This window comes from Nelumbo nucifera, chromosome 1, assembly GCF_055504915.1.
Source record: "Nelumbo nucifera cultivar China Antique chromosome 1, China Antique-T2T, whole genome shotgun sequence".
NCBI classification, from domain to species: domain Eukaryota; kingdom Viridiplantae; phylum Streptophyta; class Magnoliopsida; order Proteales; family Nelumbonaceae; genus Nelumbo; species Nelumbo nucifera.
The window spans coordinates 4682741-4708960 of NC_142649.1; the positions used below are offsets into that span (position 1 = coordinate 4682741).

The window sequence follows — 26220 nt, forward strand, 5'->3', positions numbered from 1 at the left end:
ATTCTTATCATAGATCTTGAAAGAATACAATGGCTTAAGTTCTTGTTCCAATGTTCATTTAAGAAGAATAATCTAAGATGCTATGACTCATTTTCTTGTTCTAGAGGTGCAATCTTCTTCTTGGGGTTGTTTTGTGAATTAAAGAAAATATACTAGATATTTATTTCAGCTAGCTCTTCTCACTGACTTCAAGCAGGTTGACACTCCTATGGAACTCAATGTGAAACTGTCTCGTGATGAAGAACTCCCGTAGGACCCAACTATGTATCATAGGCTGGTTGGGAGTCTAATTTATCTCATTGTGACTTGTCCAAACAACGCTAACAATGTTCAAGTGGTTAGCCAATTTATATCTGCTCCTAGACATCCTCACCTCATTCTCATTGTGGTTCCTAGGATTATTCAGTATTTCCATGGGACTCTTGATTATGGATTGTTTTTCCCTTCATCTTTGCTCCATCTCCATGCATATTCTGATGTTGATTGGGCAGGGCGTCTAGATGTACAATCTACAACAAGGTGGAGTATCTTCCTCGGTGACTCCTTTATCTCATGGAAGTTAAGAAGCAGACTACTGTGTTCAAATCATCTACTGAAATTGAATATAGGGCCATGTTTACTGCACACAGTGAAATTGTTTGGTTGAGGGGTCTTCTTTAGGAACTTCGTTTTCCCTTCAATGTTCATACACCCAAGATTTTAAGAGGCTGAAGGTGTAGTGGCCCAAAAAGGTGAGGCGTAAGCCTCAACAATTAAGAAAAAAAAGTAATGAAAATTTATAAATGATAAAAATAACATATAATATACCAAGTTAGAATGATGGAAGGTACAAATATCCATAAAATAAAAGTTTATAAGCAATAACTTTTAACTTTTGAGCATTAAATAAAATAATAATTAATCATCTAACAATTATAAGCATTTTGCATTTTATGTTTCAAAATGAAATTTTATGAAATTATTCATATGAAGAATCATCTATATGATGGGCATTAGATCTATGGTCATCCAACAATTCTGAAAAAAAAAAGAAACAATGTAGTTGATTTGATTTATGCAAAAAAATCAATAAAAAGAAAAATAAATCCATTAGGAACAAAAATCCGCTTGATTTATCCAAGAGAAACTAATAACTTGATTGGCCCCTTTTTTTTGCATTGAACTCTCCTAGGCTGAAATACTAAGAGAAACTGATAGAACTTGATTTGTGCTATTGGTTTTTCATTTCTACTCTTTTTATTTGGCCCATAATTATTAAAGTGCTTTTTCTATATATTTTGGACTATAGAAAATACATAAAAATATATTTTTTGCATGAAATCACTAAATAATGTTGATATCTGAGGCTTTGGCGTCTTATGTAACGCCTCACACCTTGAGACTTGAGGCTTACGCCTCATTCCGACAAAGGCTTAAGCCTCAAACCAAAGTTGTGAGCCTTAAGCCTTGAGGCAAAATCTGAGTGCCTCGCCTCAAGGCTTAATCCTTTTAAAACAATGCATACACCATATTATGCTAATAATATGAGTGCTATCTGCATTCCTTCCAACCCAGTTTTACATGAATGCAGCAAACACAGTGAGGTTGACTGCCATTTCATGGTCAATTTGTAGCATGCACAATCACACTTCCACACATTTCATCTAAGCTTCAACTCAATGATATCCTCACTAAAGCCATGACTCTTGTGTTCCAAGAGTTCCTTGTGGGAAAACTAATGTTGTCTCCACATCAGTTTAAGGGGGAAGATAAAAAGAGTTGTATGCTATTGTTATTTTATTCTTGTATTGTACTGGTGCTTCTCATTGTATTACAATAGGATGTATATAGGCTATCTTGTAATCTGTCATATAATAAGGGGTATTTATGTAACATTCATATCCCTGGTCATGGCAGCAAAGGACATTTTATTGGGTATCTCAACCATCAGATGGAGGTATAATAGCCTAGAAAGAAGGTACTGATCTGTCTCCTCAGATCACCCGATGTGTACTGCTGCTGCTTCTGTATGTGCAAAGTGCAAGGGTGTCCCTAGGAAGCAGGAATTGAAACTATAGATCTGCTTCTGGGTGGATGCTAATGTGTATGAAGTGCTAGAAACTAGTTACAGGTATGAAATTGATTGATAAAACGGATAACTGACTGACACATGGTCTAGTTAAGCAACCTAAACAGATTTAGGCCTGTGTAGACCTGTGTTTTGCCAACAGTATACCAGTGTCAGAGTGGACAGATGTATAGACATCTGATCTACTTCAAGGAGTTTTGTTTTAGTGTAGTGTGGCCATTCTTGAATCTGGTGAAGACGTGAAGTCTGTACTATTAAAGCTAGTGACTGTTGTTGTGCAACTTATTGAAGTGAGTTGACTGTACGGCCATGGCAACTGAGGATTCATCTATATCTAGGGTTTCTATAGTTCAGCCAATCATCAGTAATGGTGTGGAGAATGTTAGTTTCCGAATTTCCATCACTCTTGATGGATTAAAATACTTGTAGTGGTCCAGGGGTGTGAAGTTGTTCATAGGGGGAACAAGAAAGTTGGGGTACCTAAATGGCAGAGTTGCTGAGCTCAAGGAGAGTGGGCCAACATATACAAATGGGAGTAGGAGAATTATATGACAATATGTCTTGGCTGTAGTTATCCATTCAGCTCACATTGAGGAAGAACTTCATGTGCGCTGGAACAACCAAGGAATTTTGCCATACTTGTAAATTTAGCTAATAAATCTGAGATGCATTTTCATAATGCTTTTCAGTTTTCATTCACAAACTACAAATGAAATCCTCTGAAAATGATTTACAGCCACTTCAATGGAGAAAATATAAAAGGATGTAATGAACAAACAGCATATACGACTGTTGAGTGTTCAACTTCATTACAATAAACTTAAACAAACTTCTCACACTTGAAACATCAAGAATGCACCAAATCATCAATTCTATCAACTCTCAACATACACTCCGGACTAAGCAACAGTCTTAATCTGTCTTCAAAAAGTAATTGCAGGACTTTCTAGTGCTTTGATACCATGTTTTATACTTGAGTATAATAAGAAAAAAGAAGAGGAAGACAAGAAAAAAGAGAAAGGTGGGAGAGGAAAGAATACTCTCCCCACCAGGCAGCTGTTATTTATAGTCTTCTCAAAGTAAATGAAAGGACAGATCTTAAGTAACATCAACAAAAGATAAAAGAAATGAAAAGACTACATTCCCCTAGTTATACACTAATGGCTCCAATATCTGGTTTTGTTATATGCCATGTGGTTTGGGAGTGGAAACATTGCAAATCATCCCATCACATAGCATAAATAGGGTAGATCACTTGAGAGATGTCTATTATTGCTTACTACAAGAAAATGTTCACTGGGTCCTTATTGAAATGTCCAATTTGATAAGTCCCTACTGAGAGTTTTCTAGGAAGCTTAAGTCTTCTATTTTTATTTATGGATTATATAGGTGATTTTAAAATTTTATGATGGATAGTTTAGGTCATTCAAAAATGGAACCTTAAGGGCAATGTGGAAATTTTAACATTTTCACTTGCACACTTGTTAAATGTTGGAGGAGCCCAGCCTGAAGATTTGAGAACAATGCAGCAGAAATTCTTTTAAGTTTGCTACCCAACCTATGAAATAGAGGGAGCAGATGAAGGAGGTATTTGTGAACACAACAAATGATGCTCACTGTAATCTTAGGGTTTTGGAGAGGAGCCTAGTTTGTTGTGTAGAGAGACTGGGCCAAATGGGCCCTAGCCCATTATTATCTTATTGATTAGTTCTTTCTTGTTATTTGTTCTTAATGGGCCTTTAATACTTTTTTATGTTTTCTAAGTATGCTGATGGGGTGGATGCCCACTTAAGGGCAGACTTGCAATTAGTGTAATCTTAGTAAGATTAATAAAAGATTAGAGTGGAGAAAGAGGAGATTATCGAACTTCTTCTTTCTCCCTTCTCCATTCTTCTTCTTCTTCTCTTCCTCTTTTGTTTTTCTTTTCCCATACACTTCTAATAAAAAGGTGTATGGAGAGATGAGTTGTTGATTCTTCAGAGAACTTGTATGCCTAGTTGGTAGAGGGTTTGGAGAGTCAGAATCTGGCTATAGATTGCCAAGAAAGTGGGGCTGCTGATTTTTTACACAAAACCCTAGCCAACTAGAGAGTTTCCAGTTACAGGTTAAAGAGACTGTTTGGGTGTGGCGCTCAAGGCTTAGAGGGTTCCTTTTGATCTCCAAAAGTGGGCAGTTGTAGTTGGAAGAAGTTTAAGAAACTCTGGTTGGAGCGGCTACTTCTCTCTTTCTCCCTAGAGGCAAGGTATAGTGAAACCCTAGTTTTGGGATTTTTAAGTGCTAAACTGACCTCAGTTAGGTCTATGAAGTTTGAAAACATTGTATTTTGATTTTCGTTTGATAAATTGAGAAATTTGGAAGTGAGATGAAGCAAATCTTGGTGTCGGAGGTTGGTCCTGTAGATTACATTTTCACAAGAGTGACTACAATCAAACTTGATGGAACAAATTATTTAACTTGGGCACAATCTACAAAGATATAGTAGGGGTAAACTAGGGTTTCTCACCAATAGTAAGGTGAAATCTAAAGAGACTAATCTACATAAGTCAACATTATCTTTGGATGACTTCAGCCAAGGAGATTTGTGATAGCGTTACAAAAACATATTCTCAGAAATTGAATGTTGCAAGGGCCTACAAACTAAAGAATGGTGTGAAAAATCTGAAACAGGGGGAGAAGAGTGTAGTTGTCTACTACTCAATGTTGAAGTCACTATGGTAGGAGATTGATGTTATGGAAGCAGTTGTATGGGAAACCACCAAGGATGTAGAGACATTTAGGAAATTTGTGGAAAGAAACAAGGTGTTTGAGTTTCTTACAAGACTTAACCCTGAATTTGATATTACAAGGCAGAATATTCTGGCCAAAGATGAAGTAACACTTGCTCAGGCATGTTCTATGGTGAGCAAGGAGATTTGGGATAGTGTTACAAAAACATATTCTCAGAAATTGAATGTTGCAAGGGCCTACAAACTAAAGAATGGTGTGAAAAATCTAAAACAGGGGGAGAAGAGTGTAGTTGTCTACTACTCAATGTTGAAGTCACTATGGTAGGAGATTGATGTTATGGAAGTAGTTGTATGGGAAACCACCAAGGATGTAGAGACATTTAGGAAATTTGTGGAAAGAAACAAGGTGTTTGAGTTTCTTACAGGACTTAACCCTGAATTTGATATTACGAGGCAAAATATTCTGGCCAAAGATGAAGTAACATTTGCTCAGGCATATTCTATGGTGAGCAATGAAGACAGCAGACAACAGGTACAGTTATAGGGTCCACCACCTTCAGAACATTTTTCACATGCTGGAATAAAACCAAAGGGATCAACAGAGAAGAAAGAAGAGATATGTGAATACTACAAGAAATCGAAACATATTAAGAATACTTGTTGGAAACTTCATCTAGATCTTCTTCTAGAGAAGTTTCTGAACAACAACAACTTTAAGAAAGGTGGTTAGTCTGGAAAAACTAGTAGTGAAGACAGGATTTGAGAGATATGGGAGGTTAATTCATCACTTGGAGATATCTATCAAAAAAATTAATCACTTGGAGACTACTGTTGTAGCTTCCTCCTCAGGCAACATCTCTTCATCTGCATTTGCCTATTCAGGTATTCATGATTCTGCAAATCATGTTACAGCCTCAGGTAATCGTAGAAATCCTTGGACTAAAGATTCTAGTGCATCAGACCATATGACCAGCACCTTTTCTGTTCATACCAACTCCTCTCAGAGAGAAGATTTCAGTTGCTGATGAGTCTCTTGCTTCCATCTCTAGCAAAGGGAATATTAGAGCCTCTGACTCCCTTGTTTTGTCCTTTGTCCTTCATGTTCCTAAACTTAGCACTAGCCTTGTATTTGTTAATAGCTTAACAAAATCAATGAATTGTAGCATAACCTTCTTTCCTACTCATTGTGTTTTTCAAGACCTGAAAACTCAAAGGCCGATTGGGAGTGGCCAAGAGGCGAATGGAATATATTTGTTGGATATCTCTGATCAAAGTCTTGGACCACCTAGTGGAGTAGCCTTGGAGTCTATCTCATCAGAGTCAGTTGATAGAGTCATGATATGTCATTTGAGATTTGGTCATTTGTCTTTTTCAGCTTTGAGTAATTTGTTTCTAGAAATGTTTAAGGGAATATCCCTATCGAATCTTCATTGTGAGTCATGTGAACTTGCAAAACATTGTAGACAATTTTTTTCAATGAATAATAAAAGATCAGTTTCTCCTTTCCATATTGTGCATTCTGATGTGTGAGGGCCATATCACTTATTTGCTATGGGGGGTTACAAGTATTTCATCCTTTTCATTGATGATTTCTCTTGTTACACTTGGATTTACCTTATGAGGTCCCAGGATGAAGTGCCAAATATTGTACAAAAATTTCATGAACTTATTCTTACCCAATTTAATACCCGGATCAAAATATTCTGATCTGATAATGCAAAGGAATATTTTGAGAAGAGCCTTTCCTCTTACTTTGATACCTTTGGAATTATTCATCAGAGTTCTTGTTTCTACACTCCACAACAAAATGGAGTGACAGAAAAGAAGAACTGACATGTGGTTGAGGTTGCAAGGAGCTTCCGTTTTGCTTCTCATGTTCCTGTTATGTTTTAGAGGGATGTTGTCCTTACAGATACAAACTTGATAAACTGGATGCCTTCCGGAGTTCTAGGTTTTAAAACCCCCTTTTGCCTTCTAATTCCAAATGAAGATCTCTTCTCTCCTCCTCTCTGAGTGTTTGGATGCACTTGTTATGTTCATGTTCACAGTCATCAGAGACATAAGTTTGAGCCTAAAGCACACAAGTGTGTCTTCTTGGGATATACCTCCACACAAAATGGGTATTGTTGTTTTGATCCGGTTTGTGGCACTTGCTTTGTTTCTAGAGATGTCACATTTGCTGAGTTTGTTCCTTTCTTTGGTACTTCTCCTAAGGAGGAGCATTCAAAGGAGTTGTTTGTGATGTCACCATCTGTCCCTCTTTCAATTCCCATTGAGTCTTCTATTGAATCTCCTCCTATCAAGTCTTCTATTTGGTCTTCTTCTCATGTTCTTGCTCCCCCTTCCTCCTCCTGCTCATGCTCCAACATTTTCTTCCCATCCTATTGTCCAAAGGTGGTACCAGAGACAAAGACTCAGGGATGTTCAAGTTCTTTCCACACCTTCAGATGAGCCTCTTGCACCTTCCATCACTACTGAGGTAACAGGTCAGCCTTCCTTGACCTTGACCTCCCTATTGCTCTTTGCAAAGGCAAACGGAAATGTACAACTCGTTGCATTTCCAAACACCTGTCCTACAGCCTTCTTTCCTCTTCCTACTATTCCTTTCTCGCCTCTGTTTCCACACATGTGACTCCTAGATCTGTCCTAGAAGCCTTATCCAAACCAGAATGGAAGGATGCTACGATGACCAAATTACATGCCTTGCATAAGAACAATACCTAGGAAATTGTGGATTTGCTTGAGGGAAAGGAACCGATTGGCTGTAAATGGGTGTTCACTATCAAGTATCATTCAAATGGTACTATTGAATGATTTAAGGCCCGTTTGGTTGTTAAAGGATACACTCAAATGTATGGTATTTGTTGGTTCAATTGGTTTAGTGTTTAAGTTAGTCTTATTTATTTTTTAAGTTCTTAGTTATTGGGCCTAAACTTGTTTTATTCTTTTTTATGTCTAGGTGTCCCATCACTAATCAGGGGTATACTAGTTCATTCTTGTAACATTACTTTGTAAACATCTATATAAGATTATAGGGCCGGTTGAAGTGTTATTGCCTCCATTCTCAGATCTCCTTCTTCTTCTTCTTCTTCTTCTTCTTCTTCTTCTTCTTCTTCTTCTTCTTCTTCAACTGCTGTTCTCCAACAAACATGGTATCAGAGCACTAATCGGTCTGATTGGTCACCACCGCCTCTTTTCTCCACTTCTCTATTCCTTCTTTTTTTCTCTCTCCTATCTTGGCCACTGTGAACAAACCCTAGCACTGATCGTAGAACACAACAAGGTCGGTATCTAGAGTTTCCCTTGGTTGTAGGGCCCAAGGGGAGTTTGTTCCAGAAGTTGATGCCCTACTAGAAACCCTGCAACAGGTAGTAGCCATTTGAATGCTAAGAGAGATCTGTGTGGAACAAATCTAGGTGGAAGGACTGAATTAGACAGTCCTAGTACAGATCGTAAGGGTGGTCACAGTCTAGGTTCGACCACCGGAGGTGCCAAAGAGGTGTTGCCCTCGGCTACAGCTACAACAACAGAAGTCAAAGCCCGGTCCAGAAGTGTTCAGTACAGTACAGCGGTGGATTGTTCTTGGTTTCAGACCTGTTACGGGGGGTTCTCAGACTTGTAACAGCTTCGGTAAGTCTGAAATCGTGTTCTCTGTACTGAGATTTCATTTGTGATCACTGTAAGAGGAAGGAGATTTCTTCAATATCAGGAGAAGTGTCTTCTAGGGATAATAGAACTGGTGGGAGGTCTTCTAATCTGGAAAACCCAAATCTGCACAGCTTGCAAATCACCAGTGTATTGTTGGATGAGTATAACTTTAAAGAATGGTCTGTTTCAGCCAAGCTCTTCATTACTTCCCGGGAACTTACGGGTTATTTAGATGGATTGAAGTGGGTGGTGTGGAGTACGCAATATGGCGTAAGGAAAATGCTACTGTTATGTCCTGACTGCTTGCTTTGATGACTCCAAGAGTAGCCAGGACTGTTCAACACTTTCCCACTGCTGCTAAGATTTGGGAGAAAGTGTCTAAAACTTATGGATAGAGAAAGAACAATGCAAGAATCTATAGGCTAAACCAAGACATTGTTGCATTGAGACAAGGAGATATGACAGTTGCAATTTATTTTGCAACCCTAGAAGGGCTATGGGAAGACTTGATCATCATCTTATTCTTGGTTGGGAGAATATAAGAGACAAGGAGAGGCATGATAAACAAATTGAAGAAGGTAGAGCCTTTAAGTTCTTGGCTGGCTTAGACCCAATGTATGAGAGCATAAGGTCTCAAATTTTGGGAAGGGATGAAATGTCAGATTTACACCATGTCTACTATCTAGTAAAGAGTGAAGAGGTTAGGAGGAAAGAGATGCAAGTTGACACTCAAATACAGCTTGTTGAAAATTCAGCCTTGATTTTTTCAAACCAAAAAGGGAGCAAGCAGTCAGACAAGAGGCATCTTAAGTGTTGTGGAGGTGAAAGGCATGTAAAGAGACTTGTTGGGTTCTTTATCCTCATCTGAAACCATCTGCGTTAAGGAAAGACAAGAAGCCTCAGAGGAATCAAACAAGTGGAAACCTTGTTACTAGTCACAGTGGTGAGAGCCCAAAGAACACATCTACAGTTACACTTCCTCCAATGGGACAGACTGCTAATTCCCACACATCCGAGTCCTTGGATTTAACTGCAGATGAGGTAGAGGTCCTTAGCCGAGTCTTAACCCGTCTAAGGACTAATTCCCTTGCTTCCACCTCTCTTGCCAAATCAGGTATTGTCTCTGCTTACAGTGCAACTAGTTCTATAGAGTCTACTTCTTCGATTATTGATTCTGGTGCAACTGACCACATGACACACATGTCCTCTTTATTTTCTTCTTATCATTTGATGTCTAGCCAAGATAAGATGAGAGTTGTTGATGGTTCTCTCTCCACCATCTCTGGGAAAGGGGGGGTTGACCTAAGCAAGGACCTTTCTCTTAAATTTGTTCTACATGTTCCCAATCTTACTTCCAATATCTTATCTGTTTCGAAGCTTACCAAGAATTTAAACTGTAGCATAACTTTCTTTCCTACTCATTGTGTCTTTCAAGACAGACTGACGAAGAGAACGATTGAGAGCGGTCATGAGTGTGAAGGTCTCTACTATTTTGATGCAGACATCAGTTCGGCCCTACAATCATCTACTGCCAATAATCAGAATAATGAGGAGTCAATAGCTAGGTTACACTTGTGGCATGCTAGGCTAGGTCATTTACCTTTTTCATCATTTCAACGGTTGTTTCCTTGAATTATTCAAGGGTATTTCAAGTTAGTTTAGTTTGTGAAGTGTGTCAGTTGTCAAAACAATATAGAACACTTTATCCAATTTCTAGTAATGAAATTCAAGCTCCTTTTGATTTGGTCTATTCTGATGTTTGGGACCCTTCACCTCTTGCTTTTGTAGATGGTTTTCGTTACTTTATCAGTTTTATTGATCACTATTCACGATGCACATGGATCTACTTGTTAAAAGGGCGTGATGAAGTACCACAGATAACCATGACATTTTGTAAAATGAATGAAACTCAATTCGAGAAGAAGATTAAGCAATTCCGTTTAGACAATGCTGCTGAATATTTTGAAAGTTCCTTGAACCTGTTCATGGAGGATGCTGGCATGCTACACCAGTGATCTTGTCCTAATACCCCTCAACAGAATGGGGTTGCTGAGCGCAAAAATAGACACTTATTGGAGACAGCTCGAGCTTTACTATTTCAGCACAAGGTTCCCAAGCGCTATTGGTCTCAAGCAGTCCTTACCGCATCATATCTGATAAATCGGATGTCATCTAAGGTGTTGGGTATGAAAACTCCTTTCTTTGTCCTTTACCTTAATCTTCCAGACTTTTCTCTTCCACCTAGAGTTTTTGGTTGTGTATGTTTTATTCATGTAAAGGATCCAAAGAAGACCAAGTTGGATCCTAGGGCTACGAAAGGAATCTTTCTATACTCTCCTACACAGAAGGGTTACAAGTGTTATGATCCCGTTACTAAAAAGAAATACATCACAAAGGATGTGGTATTTTTTGAGTCTCAATCCTATTTTCATTCTTCCCAGAATCCTCTTCAGGGGTAGACTAGTGGGATGGAAGAAGATTCTTCTTCTCCCTCTTTTTTTATGCCTCTTTCAGCTTCGGGCATTCTATCTTCTCCTCCTAATCCTCCTAGTTGTAGCATCCCAGGTGAATCTAGTGAGGCTCCCATTGAACATGTTACCACTTTTGATGTTGCATATGTAATTGAGGACACTAGTGGCAACAAAAAGATATGAAAATCACCTACAACAGAAGGAAAAAAGACCCTCCAACTCATGGCAGCAACCAATAGGACTCGAATCATCTGTCTCAACAACTCCAGGTAATCTTATCACTCATACTTCTAATATGGATCTCCCTATTGCTCTTCGTAAACCTACCCGTTCTTGTAGTATCCGACACCCCATTGTTGAATATGTTTCTTACTCAAATTTATCTCCTCATTATTCCTTTGTGTCTGCTCTCTCTTCCGTGCATGTCCCTATTAGGTACTCAGAGGCAGTGTCTGATCCAAGATGGAGAGAGGCCATGAATGAAGAAAATAAAGCCTTAATGAAAGCCAGGACTTGGGAATTAGTGGATCTACCAGAAGGGAAGAGCACTATGGGATGCAAGTGGGTGTTCACTATAAAGCATAGGGAGGACGGGTCCATTGAAAGATACAAGGCCAGACTAGTGGCAAAGGGGTTTACTCAAAAGGAAGGGATTGACTACAAAGAGACCTTTGCTCCAGTTGCAAAGCTCAACACAATCTAGGTTCTATTGTCATTAGCTACAAACTTCTCATGGGAGCTACATCAGTTGGATGTGAAGAACACTTTCCTAAATCGCGATCTACATGAAGAGGTATTGATGGATCCTCCACTAGGTTATGGTTTTGATGGGAAAGTGTGTAGACTGAGGAAAGCATTATATGGTCTTAAGCAGTCCCCTTGAGCTTGTTTGAGAAGCTCTGTGGAGCCATGAAAAGAGTGGGATACACTCAAAGTGGTGCAGATCATACTTTGTTCATAAGGAAACAGAACCAAATGCTGCCTTAGACAAGAAAGGTGCTTCCAGATCACCACCAAATGCTGCCTTAGACAAGAAACCTTGTTGAACTAATCAGGAAACTTTTTCCCATATATTGATCATTTTTTCATTCTGATGAGGATTGTGTCTCAACTGCTTATCTGTCATTTTAAAATATTAACAACACGATGGTATAGTTGTCTGAGGCAAGCAACTGAACAGTCATGTGACCATTAACAATATTCCTACTATAATGAAGCAATCACAAATATTGAATCATAACAGTACTTACTTCATCTAATAGCACCAATGACTTGCTTGTTGATTGTGACAGAATTGCCTGCAAAATATTGTACAGATCATATAAAGCATGCACTATAAAAAATAAAAATAGGTGCACTTGTCAAGCACAAAGGTTCCAACTTACAAATCTAGTACGCAAGCAAGAAAGCAATAATTTCTTCATTTGATAATATTCCTTTTCAATCTGACATCATTATCTAGTCTCTACATCTACGCATGGCAATCCTATCTAATACTTTAAGAGGTGCACATGAGCAGGCTTTGAGTGAGCCCAGCCCCCAGATTAACCTGAGCTTTCGCATGAGTTGGATTTAGAAATTTTGGCTTTGATCTTGGGCTGGGGCTTGACCCCAACTCTGGTTGGGCTTGGATTGGGGTCTTATCCTCCTACCTTGCATCATTCCTCTACAGTTTCTTGACCTCTTGACCTCTACAGTTTTCCTTCAAACTAGGTCCTTTTTTGTTGTATTGTCTTCTACAAATATTCCTAAGTCTTACTAACAAGCTGCCACCATCCTTCATTGGAAAGATGCCATGGACACAACTTCAGGCTGTTATGGAAAATGGTACCTAGGAGCTTGTTCCTCCTCCTAATGAATCTATCATTTGTAGAAAATGGGTTTATTCCATGAAGTTGGAATCAAATGAGATCCTTGATAGTTATAAGTCTCATATTGTTGTTCAAGCCTATAAATAGGAGTTTGGGATGGACCATGAGAAAATTTTGTTCCAGTAGCAAAGATGACTACTATTCATTTAATTTTTGTTATTTTTGTAGTTAAACAATGGGGGATCAATGGATGTCAAACTGTTATATGAAACCTTGTCCTAGGTACTGTGGTAATCCCCAACTTGTTTGTCATCTCAAGAAATCCTTATATAGTCTTAAATAGGCTCCTATGCCTTGGTTTGAGAGATTCCGCTCAGTTATTACCAATGCTGGTTTTATACAGAGTTCCTTAGATCACTCTCTTTTTTTCCTTGCATCGAATTGACTCAAATTTTACTGTATGTTGATGATATTATCATTACCAGGTATGATCAAGAGAGGATTATTAGTTTGAAGCAACTTTTGAGTAAATCCTTTAAGATAAAGGACTTGATTCAAGTGACTTATAGCAAATCTCATTAAGTTGGTTCATCTCGCTAATTTTAATCTAGTTTACACTCCCTTAGATATTAATTTCAAGCTTCATAAGGATGGTGGTCCTCTCTTAGAAGACACTACTCTCTACCATCAATTAGTGGGCAGCTTAATTTACCTCACTATGACCAGCCCTGATATCTCATATGCAATGGAAGTTGTAAGCCAGTTTGTCTTCTCCAAGACAGCCGCACTTATCAACACTGCACCATATTATTAGATATGTTAGAGGGACCTTATCTCAAGACCTGTTCTTTTCATCATCATCTTCATACCACTTTGGTTTGCTGCTGGTTTGGATCAGATCTGAGAAGAATTTTCATCTCTTTCTTGAGAGGCATCCTATTACAGTTTCCATATTTGGACAGGTTGTGGATTTTTTTTTGCTTCATTAGTTGTGTTCTTTACCATTGGATATTCAGGTTGCTTTTCAAAAGAGGTTTAGGGTCTATTGTACCTGCTCCTACAAGTTATTTCAGGAGGTAATCTTTTTTTCTGTTTGGACGGTTGAGAATCCTCTCTCAAGTGCTGGTTCATATTTTGTTGTGGATCTCATGAATAATTGTGGAGTAACATGTATTGGTATTCACTGCTGTTATAGCTCTTTTGGTTGATTAATTTCCTGCTACATTGTCATTGGAGAAGACCGACTTTCTCTTCATCAAGTTTGATGAAACTAACTATGCCTTATGTAAGTTTCGCTTCCAATTTCATGTTGAAGGCAAAGGACTTGGGGGTTATTTATGGATCAGTTTCTAAGTTTAATGAATCAAATACAAAGGCTTTACAACAGTGAAAAGTAGATAATGCCAAGACCTAAGATTGCATCTTGGATTATTGGGTCGATTGAGGTGGGTATTGCTATTCCCATGCATGGGTATCGAACTGCATATGAAATGTTTCAGTATATTGAGAAGGTTTATCAAGAGTTGAATATTTCTAGATGGTATTAGATTGAGGATTATATATTCTCCTATTGTCAAGGGGAGAAGAAGATTCAGGAGTATTATGCAAAGTTTGTTAATCTACGGACAAAATATGAGTTGGTGCATTTGGGTGAGAACCCTATAGATTGTTGTATGAAGTTCATGAAATAGCATTTTGATAGGCAAAAGATAGTGCACTTGTTAATGCATCTTAGACCAGAGTATGAAGTTGTGAGACCCAATATGCTTAGTAGGGAATGGTAGGAGAAGGCCTTCCTGGTGACATAAGATCCCCTAATAAGTTCAAACCTAGTTTACTTGATAAGGAACAAGATTAGATTGTAGCCTTAAGACTGTATATGGACAATAGTAATAAAATACTAGGAGGTAGAGATCACAGAAAGGCATTTTCATTTCCTAGAGGAAGTATGTCCTAGACCTTTTGTAGGATTTCAGGATAAAAAGAAGCTTGGGTCTAAAATGCACCAATGGATCTTAATCATAGACTTAGGGCTCATTCATTTGTGCTGAAAAAGCATTGAACTTTGAAAAGCAAAAAAGTTCACAAAGTTCAGGACATTCGGTATCTCCCCCTATTCAAAGCCTTGTTTCACAAAACATCCTTTTTAATATCTTTTCAAATGTGACCCAATGACATTTTTATCCCTTGGTTGTTTCCTAAATTTGCAAATTGTACTACACATCACTTTTCACAAACTATTTCCATAAAAAGTAGAGTTTGTCATTTCATTTCAACCATATACATATTAAATAATTAATTATCTAATTAATCAATTAATTAACTAATAAGTTAATTAAATTATTAATATCTATTTATTACTTATTTTAAAATAATTAGTATTTGTTATTAATTATTAAACATTTTAAATTATGTTGTATTATTTTTTATTTTTTCTTAATTATTAATTACAATTATTTCTTATTACTAATTACCATTAATTGTTCCTAATTATTGTTATATGATTTATTAATTAATGGTTATGATTATTAATTATGTATTAATTATTAGTAATTAACTATTAATTATATATTACTATTATTTACTAATTAAAGGATTGTATACTAACAAGGGCAATCCTTTGGCAAAAACTACTGATCTCTTTGCGGATTACTCTAGTGATGACCTTCGAAGGAGTTGGGCGGCAGTAACCTCCACCTCATCCAAGAAAAATAGAACACAAGCAAGTTGGTTACCCCCTCTAGAAGGAGTTGTAAAGTTGAACTTTGATGGGAACAGTCAAGGCAATCCAGGACCTTCGGGTATAGGAGGGATCTTGAGGAATAAGGAAGGCAACATTCTGTCCTTATTCTCAGGTCCAATGGGTTATGGAGACTCTACAAGGGCTGAGATATTAGCTGTGGTATAAGGACTACAGATTTCCAACCAACTTGGAGTGACTAATTTGATAGTTGAAGGAGACTCTAAGGTGAAAGTGGGATGGATGTCAGACCCAGAAACTGTTGTTTGGGGATATAGGAACATCATCAAAAAAGTCAAATGGCTTAAGAGAACCGTGTCAGTTAGCTTTCAGTGGGTTAGTAGATAGGCAAATGCTTTGGCAGATTCTTTAGCTAAACAAGGGACTTCAAGGGATTCTCTGTTTTTGGCTATTTTGTAACTGTAATATGAAAAGAGTTGGGTTTGGAACCACCTTTAAGGGGAGGTAACACCTCGTGCCTCCTCTTAGGGTGCTTCATGCTTGTACTATTTCCATCTCTATTTAATAAAATACCATTCATTCATAAAAAAACAATTAATTAGTATTTTTATTATTATCTTTTGTTTATTATGAATTCTAAATTACTATTGTTTATTATTATTATTATTAATTACTACTATTAATCTTTATTATTATTATTATTATTATTTATTATCACTAACTATTAATGAATTAGTATTTTCTATTTATTAACAGTTTAATTGTTTTTCAATTATTACCATTCGTTGTACTACCAGGGAAAAACTGCCAATTGTCATTTCTCAGAACTCAACACTCAAATTTCAGAACATTCTTTGCATGTAATAAAAAGTTAAAAAGAATCCCAACTTTTCACAAAACTTTTGTTAGAGGTGATTTGTTTTTCATAGGTCAGAGTTAAATGCAACCGAACAACACTTTAAAAAGACTGGGGAGGTAAATCAAGATGACATGTAGTTTAAGAAACTTCTGGGGAGACTACTATATTTTTCCATGACATGACCATATATTGCGTTATGTTGTTGGAGTCTGTCAATATATAAATTCTACTAGGACATCACACCTCCAGGCAAAGGAATATGTCTTAAAATATTTGAAGAATCGCCTTAGAAAAAGGATCCTTTAATCTAAGCATGGCATGTCAAAGTGGAGGTCTATGCTAGTACAAATTGGGTTGGATCTATCGATTATCATAGATCAACTACAGGTTATTGTAATTTGATGAAGGAAAACTAGTGACATGGAATAAGAAAGAAAGAGTTGTTCTAGATTAAGTACTACATGAGAATCATGTGAGAAAGGGGATAAGGGTGAGATATGTCTGCCTTCTGTTGGCTCCAAGAAGAAAGCGGCTGATGTCTTTACAAAGAGTAACAAATTTGTGCCACAAAGAACTGTTGTAATTCTTTAGTTATTGGGGCCTAGGAGCATAATCTATAATTTTGTCTCTTGTAATAACACTAAATAAAAGATTCGAGTGGAGTACTGCCACACTCACCAGTCTTCTCTTTCATAATACATGTCTTCCTTTCTTTCTTCCTGTTTTGTCTTCTCTCTATTCCCAATGGCAGACCACAGTTTCCATTTTACCTTCTTCATCCTCCAGTTCTAGAGTGGTTGTTTCCTTGTGCTAGAGAAACATCATAAGGGAGCGCTGATATTTTTATCTCTTATATTTGGTCAGTCAGCTATCTACCTTGTTCATCATGCAACCTCTTGCCAGTCCATTCTTTGAATCATTGATGCAAGAGCATCAGATCACATGAGAAGCAATTCCTCCATTTTCTCCACATAGTTTAATCTAGGTGTAAAAAATCAAAATTGCAGATGGTTGACATTCTTCTACAATAAGGGAATTATTCATGTCCCATCCCATATGCCCTTCTATGTAACATGTTCCACAATTTTAACAAATCTAATATCTTCTAGTTGTACTATTAAACCATTAGATCTTTTGGATTACCACATGAGTCCAAATGATTTTGTGTCACCCTTTTGTTTCTTACTAAGAACAGGTCTAAAAATCAATCTCATCTCAGGCTTCAAATTGACAGCCCATCTGAGCATTTGGGATGCCACATTATTTTTGTTTTTCATCATAATAGCACCAAATAAACATGAAGGAACATAAATGATGACCTAAACAAAACTTAATGGTTGGATCCACAGAAATGAGGAGAAAATTATAAAAATATTCATGGTGTTAAAAATACAAACAAAATAACATGAAATAGTCACAATGTTATACGAACCAATCTCATGTCAAACTGCAAGAAAAGTCTTCTCCATTTGATAGGTCATTATGGGCTACTGGGTCCAAGGTTCAAAGTATTGATACACCCTGATACACCAGAAGGGGTGTATCGGTACTTTATACCTAACTTGGGGCTTTTTTAAGGTTTTTTTTAAATAGGTGAGGGGGTAAGTCTTAGGCCTTCCTACTCCCTGAAATGGGTCAAAAAGCCATTTGCCCTGTGTTTCAAGTATTAGATAGCCACTGATACGATACAATGTGATACGCCCGATACGGGGCATATCGTATTGAAAATTTGGACCTTGACTGGGTCCTATCATCAAATATGAATTCTCTTAGGCTCCTATACATCTTTCTGTAATGTAGGAGGCAACTCATTATTTGTTGCAATAATGTAATGATGTAAGGAAGCATTCATGACAAGGCATTCAAAATAAATAATAGAAAAAAAACAACTTACACTGATCTGTTTCAAGTGGCCAGAGAATGTAGACAAAGATTGGGACAAGGACTGTTCATCACCAATATCAGCAAAAATAAAGTCAAACCATGGCATTTGCACAGGTTCAGAAGCTAAGACATAAAGTCCTGCACCATGAGAATTGAACCAAAGGTCATGTAGTGGGATGAAAAACTTTCCATAACAGAATGATGCACAAGATATTTTTCAAAAGATTACTTGAAAATACTTTCCTCACAATCCAACTCACTGTTTAAATTGTAAAACTTAACAACGATAGCAATACTAAATGACCATGCATTCTGGCATGGAGGAACTTAGAATAGTTTTGTAAATGATTCTTGACTTAGTGTAGACCCAAGGTTCAAATGTTCAATCAACTATGGAAATAAAGAGTTAATGAAGTTTTAAAAGCGCAAGGTGCCAAAAAAGCGCAGAGGGATTTTTTTGTGCCGAAGGCAAGATTCACGTGCATTTGAAATGAGGTGCAAATATTTTAAAATCTTCAAAAAAATGCAAAAACTATAAATACAAAAAAATATATATTTACTTAAGTTTTGAACTAAATATTTTAAAAATCCTATTATCTCAATTAAAATCAAAGTAAAAATGTAAAACAAAAAATAAAATCAAACACAGCATATAAAACATATCCAGCACTCAACAATTCAAAGTGAAAATGTAAAAATAAAATCAAACATGGCATATAAAACATATTCAAGCACTCAACAATTCAAGGACATGAAACTTTCAATCTCTATTTCTTTCCTAACCGCATTCCCTAATTCTCTGAGCCACTCTGTAACCCAATGAGGCAAGCCCAAACAAATCCATGCCAGGGTCTTAAATTCTTAATCCATACATAAATGATTGGTTTGTAATTTTAATTATAGTGAAAGCTGAACCACTGTAGTCGAAGTAGCAGAGAAGAGGAGAAGAAGAGATGCTGAAAATGTCGAACTGTACTAGCCAGTCGACCAGTTCTTTATTTATAGATGAATATAGTACAAGGTACAAGAAAGTACAAGAAATTACTGGGATGCCCCTGATTAGTGATGGGACACCCAGATGACTTAAATCATTAAAAGGGATTGGGCCCATTAACACAAGCCCAGTTACAAGATAAGTTAAACATAAGAATGGGCTAATAAGAACTCTTATCAGCCAAACATCCCTCTAACATTCTAACACTCCCCCTCAAGCTAAGCATAGATATCAATCATGTTTAGCTTGCCAAGTATGTCCCTGAACTTCGTTGATGCCAGCCCTTTAGTTAATACATCTGCAATCTGCATCTCTGATGGAGTATAAGGCACACAGAGTTCTCCTGAAATAATTCTCTCTCTGACAAAGTGTCGATCAATTTCAATATGTTTTGTCCTGTCATGCTGCACAGGATTGTTGGCAATGTTGATAGCAGCTTTATTATCACAATACAGCTTGAGAGGACCCTTTATCTTGATACCAAGCTCATTAAGGAGAGTCCTGAGCCATAAGAGTTCAGCAACCCCGTGTGCCATAGCCCGGTATTCTGCTTCTGCACTTGATCTAGCCACAACATTCTGCTTCTTACTACGCCATGTGACTAGGTTTCCTCCCAAGAATGTACAGTAACCTGAGGTTGATTTTCTGTCTCCAACAAACCCAGCCCAATCAGCATCAGTGTAGGCTTCAATTTCAAGTCTGCTGTTTTTTCTGAATAAAATTCCTTTCCCTGGGCAAGTCTTCAAGTATCTGAGGATTCTTTCCACTGCTCTCATATGAGGGGTCTTTGGTGAGTGCATGAATTGACTGACAACATGCACTGCATAGGCAATGTCTGGCCGAGTAAGGGATAAGTATATCAGTTTTCCTACCAACTTTTGGTACCTTTCCTTATCACAGTATTCCTCACCCATTGATTCTTGTAATCCATGGCTTGGTTCTATTGGAGTGTCTGCTGGCCTACACCCCATCATGCCTGTTTCCTCTAGGAGATCTAGCACATACTTTCTTTGACATATGTAGATTCCTTCTCTTGATCTAGCAACTTCAATTCCAAGAAAGTATCTCAGATTTCCCAGGTCTTTGATCTCAAACTATGAAGCTAATAACTCCTTCAGCCTCTTCATCTCTCTCACATCATTTCCAGTAATCACCATATCATCCACATACACAATGAGTGCTGTACGTTTGTCATCCTGTCTCCTTGTAAACAATGTATGATCTGCACTGCTCTGAGTGTACCCTACTTTCTTCATGGCCAAACAAAGTCTCTCAAACCATGCCCGGGGAGATTGCTTCAAACCATATAATGCTTTCCTTAGTTTACATACCTTCTTTCCAACATCATATCCAGGTGGGGGTTCCATGAATACCTCTTCATGAAGATCACCATTTAGGAAGGCATTCTTCACATCCAGCTGATGAAGTTCCCAAGAGAATTTTGCTGCTAGTGACAGTAGAACCCTGATTGTGTTGAGCTTTGCTACTGGGGCAAAGGTTTCCTTGTAGTCAATTCCTTCCTTTTGTGTAAACCCCTTTGCCACGAGTCTGGCCTTGTACCTCTAAACTGACCCATCTTCCCTGTGCTTTACTGTGAATACCCACTTGCACCCAACAGTGCCTTTCCCTTCTGGCAGGTCCACCAATTCCCATGTCCTTGCTTTCATTAGGGCTTTCATCTCCTCATTCATGGCTTCTTTCCACCTTGGATCAGATGCCGCCTCTAAATACCTGGAAGGGACACATACAGAGGAAAGAGCAGACACAAAGGAATGATAGGCAGGGGATAAGTGTGAGTAAAAAACATAATCGGCTATGGGATGCCGAGTGGTACAAGAACGAACAGGCTTACGGAGAGCAATAGGAAGATCCAAATCTGAATTGAGTGAATCAGAATTACCTTGGATTGCAGAGACAGATTGATCTGAGTTCAACTGGTTGCAATCATGAGGTTGAGGGGCCTTCTTCCTTCTACTGTATGTAAGTATCTCTTTCTCTTGTTTACTGGAACCTTCAGAAGTATCAGCCGAATCTGGAGAAGCAACTGGCACAGTGGAAGTCTCACTAGGTTGACCCGGAATGTTATAGCTAGTAGTAGTGGAAGGTGCTGAAATGGGAACAAAAAGGAAGGGAGAATGAGAATCCTCTCCCAACCCACTACTCTCCCCCTGAAGAGGATTCTGAGAAGACTCGAAATAGGGTTGAAACTCAAAAAAGACTACATCCCTGGTGACATATTTTTTCTTGGAGACTGGATCATAACACTTATACCCCTTCTGCGTAGGAGAGTACCCCAAAAATATTCCCTTTGTAGCCTTAGGATCCAGCTTGGTCTTCTTTGGATCTTTCACATGTATGAAGCATGTACAACCAAAAACCCGCGGGGGAAGAGGAAATTCTGGAAGAGTGGGACACAAAACAGAGAAAGGGGTCTTCATACCCAGTACCTTAGATGGCATCCGATTTATCAGGTATGATGCAGTGAGAACAGCTTGAGACCAATATTGCTTGGGCACATTGTGCTGGAAAAGAAGGGCTCGAGCTGTCTCCAATAGATGTCTGTTCTTGCGCTCAGCGACCCCATTTTGCTGAGGGGTGTAAGCACACGATGATTGATGTAACATGCCTGCATCTTCCATGAATGAGTTCAGGGATCTTTCAAAGTATTCGGCTGCATTGTCTGAACGGAATTGCTTGATCTTTTTATCAAATTGTGTTTCAACCATCTTGCAAAACATCATAGTTATCCGGGGAACTTCTTCACGTCCTTTCAATAGATAAATCCAAGTGCACCGAGAATAATGGTCAATAAAACTGATGAAGTAACGGAAGCCATCAATGGAAACAATGGGTGAAGGACCCCAAACATCAGAATGAACCAAGTCAAAAGGGGCTTGAATTTCATTACTAGAAATTGGATACATTGATCTACATTGTTTTGACATTTGACACACATCACAAATTAAACTTTGACTCGAAATACCCTTACATAATTCGGGAAACAACATTGCTAAGGAAGAAAAGGACAAATGACCTAGCTTAGCATGCCACAAGGGCAGCCTAGCTATTGACTCCACACTCTCCGGACTAGTAGTAGAAGCTTGCATGGCTGAGCTGACATCTTCATCAAAGTAGTAGAGGCCCCCATACTCATGACCACTCCCAATCGTTCTCCTCGTCAATCTGTCCTGGAAGACACAATGAGAAGGAAAGAAAGTTATACTGCAGTTCAAGTTTTTTGTAAGCTTTGAAACAGACAACAGATTTGAGGTAAGACTAGGAACATGTAGGACTGATTTAAGAGAGAGATCCTTGCTTAGGTCAACCACCCCCTTTCCAGAGATGGTGGAGAGGGACCCATCAGCTACTCTCATCTTATCCTGGCCAGACAACAAATGATATGTGGAGAATAAGGAGGACATATGTGTCATATGGTCAATGGCTCCGGAATCAATCACCCAAGAGGTAGAATTAATGGAACTAGATGCACTAAATGCAGAGGCTGTACCTGATTTGGCAAGAGAGGTGGAAGCTAAAGAATTGTTCTTCAGACGGGCTAATGCCCGACTGAGAATCTCTACCTCACTAGCTGTGAAGCCCAAAGTACTTGGTCCAGAGGAGTCAGCAGCCTGCCTTGCGGTGGAAGATGACACTGTCTGAATACTCTGTGAGTTGTCACTACTGTTGTTGGTGGCAAGATTCCCACTTGCTGTGTGGCCCTTCTGTTGCCTTTTGTCCTTTCTCAGAGCAGCTGGCTTCAGATGAGGGTACAGGACCCAACATTTCTCCTTTGTGTGTTTCTCACCACCACAATGTGTACACTTGAGGGACTTCTTGTCTGAAAATCTATTCCCCTTAGTGGAGACTAAGGCTGAATGCTCTCCAGGTTGTTCTGTTGACTGTGTCTGGGAGTCAACTTGCATCTCCTTTCTCCTTACTTCTTCATTCCTCACCAGGTAGTAGACATGGTGAAGCTCAGGTAATTCATCTCTCCCTAGAATCTGTGACCTTATACCTTCATATACAGGGTCAAGACCCGCCAGAAACTTGAAGGCTCTGCCCTCCTCAATCTGCTTATCATGCCTCCCCTTATCATTAGCATTTTCCCAATCCAAAATCAAATGGTGGTCAAGCTCTTCCCAGAGGCCTTCCAGTGTTGCAAAGTAGGTTGCCACGGACATGTCTCCTTGCCTTAGGGCTGCAATGTCTTGGTTCAGCCTGTAGATTCTAGCATTGTTCTTTTTCTGGCCATATGTCTTGGATACTTTCTCCCAAATTTTAGCAGCTGTGGGGAAGTGATGAACAGTTCTGGCCACCCTAGGAGTCATAGAGGCCAGCAACCAAGACATGACTGTGGCATTTTCCTTACGCCACACGGTGTATTCAGGACTGCCAATTTCTGGTTGTTTCTTGTCTCCATCCAAATAGCCAGTGAGGTCACGAGAGGTAATAAACAGTCTTGCTGAGACAGACCACTCTCTAAAGTTATACTCATCCAATAGCACACTTGTAATCTGCAAGCTATGCAGATTAGGGTTCTCCAGGTTTGAAGACCTTATAAGAGGTCTGTTATCTTTAGAAGAAACTTCACTGGATAGTGATGACATCCTAACTTCGGTCAAGGAGTTGTTTACAGTACTGTTGGTGGTTCTGGTTAGGACTGGCCGAAGTAGTCACAGAGTTCACAGTACTGATAGCACACAGGATAGGCTTCACTTGGACTAAACCAGTTCGGGTACAGCAGCAAGAAAAAAAATTCTGTAACTGAACCAGTTCACAGAGCTGGAGTAGGGCTGGTAACCGACCTGGAAATGATCAGTAACTGAAGTTGCCACAGTCTTGTAAAGGTTTTTCTGAACCAGTTCTGATGCAGGTTCTGATTAGCTGAAGTAACCTCAGCAGGTCCTGACAACTCGCAACACAGTTTCAGACTTGCCAAGACTGTCACAGTTCTGAAGCAGCTCTGTTACAGCAGTAAAAAATGTTCTGGGCTGATAACCGACCTGTGCTATGTAGACTCCACTTTGCACTTCGAGTACTGCTACTGTAAAGGGAGTTTCCCTCCTTACAGACAACACTAGGACTGCTGAAATCAGTCCTCAACTAGGTCTGTCCTATACAGACCTCTTCTTAGCAGCTGAATAGCTGCTAACTACTAGAAATTAGTAGGACTCCAGCTTCAGGGTCTTACCTCCCTTGTGCCCTACAACCAAGGGAAACCCTAGGTCGAACCTTGTGTTGTTCTCCTGCAACCCTAGGGTTTCACAGCAGCAACCCAGATAAAAAAAAAGGTGAACTACAGCAAGAAAGATGAGATGGCGTCGGTAGTAACCAGGAAAGTGCTCAATGCTCTGATACCATGAAAGCTGAACCACTGTAGTCGAAGTAGCAGAGAAGAGGAGAAGAAGAAGAGATGCTGAAAATGTCGAACTGTACTAGCCAGTCGACCAGTTCTTTATTTATAGATGAATATAGTACAAGGTACAAGAAAGTACAAGAAATTACTGGGATGCCCCTGATTAGTGATGGGACACCCAGATGACTTAAATCATTAAACAGGATTAGGCCCATTAACACAAGCCCAGTTACAAGATAAGTTAAACATAAGAATGGGCTAATAAGAACTCTTATCAGCCGAACATCCCTCTAACATTCTAACATATAGTTCCTCATCTTCAAAAAAAAAACATGTCTTGTATTAAGATGAATGAACAGCATTAGCAAAAAAGGGGATTCTTGGAGCAAGGGGCTTGGTCGGGGGTCTGAAGGTGGATGCCCTGGTCTAGCCACCATGCTTAAAAATATGCAAAACTTAACTGAGGTGCAAGGCATACCAGGTGTACAGCTTTTAAGAGTCTGTGCTTGAGCCTAGCTGAGGCACAGGCCTTAAAATGCACCTCACCTATGTGTGTAGGTGCATCTTTTAAATCACTGAGCTAACATAAATAAAATCCTGACATCTCTAACCAGAATATAGTTAAAATGAACAAAAGGTAGATGCCTTTTAAAAGGGCTGCATTTGGACCTACCGCCTAGGCAAGACACAGACCTTGAAATTTGGCTTGCCTATGTGCATAGGCACACCTTTTAAATTACTAATTTACCGCAAATAGAATTCTAAAATCTCCAACCAGAATACAGTTAAAAATGAACAAGAAAGAAGCAGCAGTGATATTAGACTCAACCTGATTTTGCCATCATAGCAGCCAAGCCAACTGTCTTTAAGCAAATCGTTTTCCCCCCTGTATTGGGGCCAGTAATAACCAGAACTCTTGTTTTCTTAGTAACAAAAAAATCAACTGCAACAGGATGAGCTTCTTCCAATTTAGCAACCTGAAGTAATATGAACAAAAATATCCCTGAGAAACACAAAGCTGTTGGAATCTTTAGAATGCACAAGCTTCCTTTAAAAATATCTATACAGAGAAGCCAATAGAGTAAGTCCATCTTTGACTGCACCTTCATTTGTAAGGACACAAGATGTACATCAGGTTTTCTAGATGCCATATTCTCTCCTTGAAACTTTCTCCTCCTGAGTTCCTGAAGTGATAACGGTTTAGCTAATACAACAAAGGAGGAAGAACAATTATTTGAGCTTGGATAAATAAAACTAGTAATAATCATAATCCTATACACAAACCGTGTACACTTTTAATGCAACAAAAGATCCTCCAAACAGCAAACTAATAGTAGAAAGAGCACTTACCAGAAACCATATGGAGAATATTGATTAAAACAACAAAGAATAATCAAAAGGCTACGGAGGAAAGTGAAGAAAACTCAATCTTTATTCAAATTCTACTACCCCAAAATTGTGTATACAAGGCTTCTGCCCCTTTTATAGCCTAAAATACAAAGAAACCAATTTAGACTGGAACTAGGAATTCTTAGTGTTTTGAGATTATAATTATAAAATAGACATTATTAAACTAAATATTCATTTTGTGTTTATATACTAATTTTTTTTCATTATTTTCTTGTTTGTTTGGGTTTAGTCAACGCAAACATTGCTAAATACCGTATTTAACCCTCAAAGAACTTAAAAATCGTGTCTAATC

At 38.5% G+C, this 26220-nt stretch overlaps 1 protein-coding gene across 6 annotated transcripts in view; it reads right to left on the reverse strand.

Annotated features, from left to right (window-relative positions):
* The window catches only part of LOC104605235 (DNA mismatch repair protein MutS, type 2), a 108653-nt gene that overhangs the window by 48323 nt on the left and 34110 nt on the right, over positions 1-26220 (reverse strand). For all 6 annotated transcript variants that reach the window (XM_088895899.1, XM_088895898.1, XM_010269913.3 and 3 more), the window contains 4 exons: positions 25622-25702; positions 25348-25495; positions 18179-18306; positions 12164-12211 (listed from right to left, as the gene is read on the reverse strand). In XM_088895899.1, coding sequence (XP_088752025.1) covers positions 12164-12211; positions 18179-18306; positions 25348-25495; positions 25622-25702 — 405 coding nt within the window. The remainder of the gene's footprint in view (positions 1-12163; positions 12212-18178; positions 18307-25347; positions 25496-25621; positions 25703-26220) is intronic.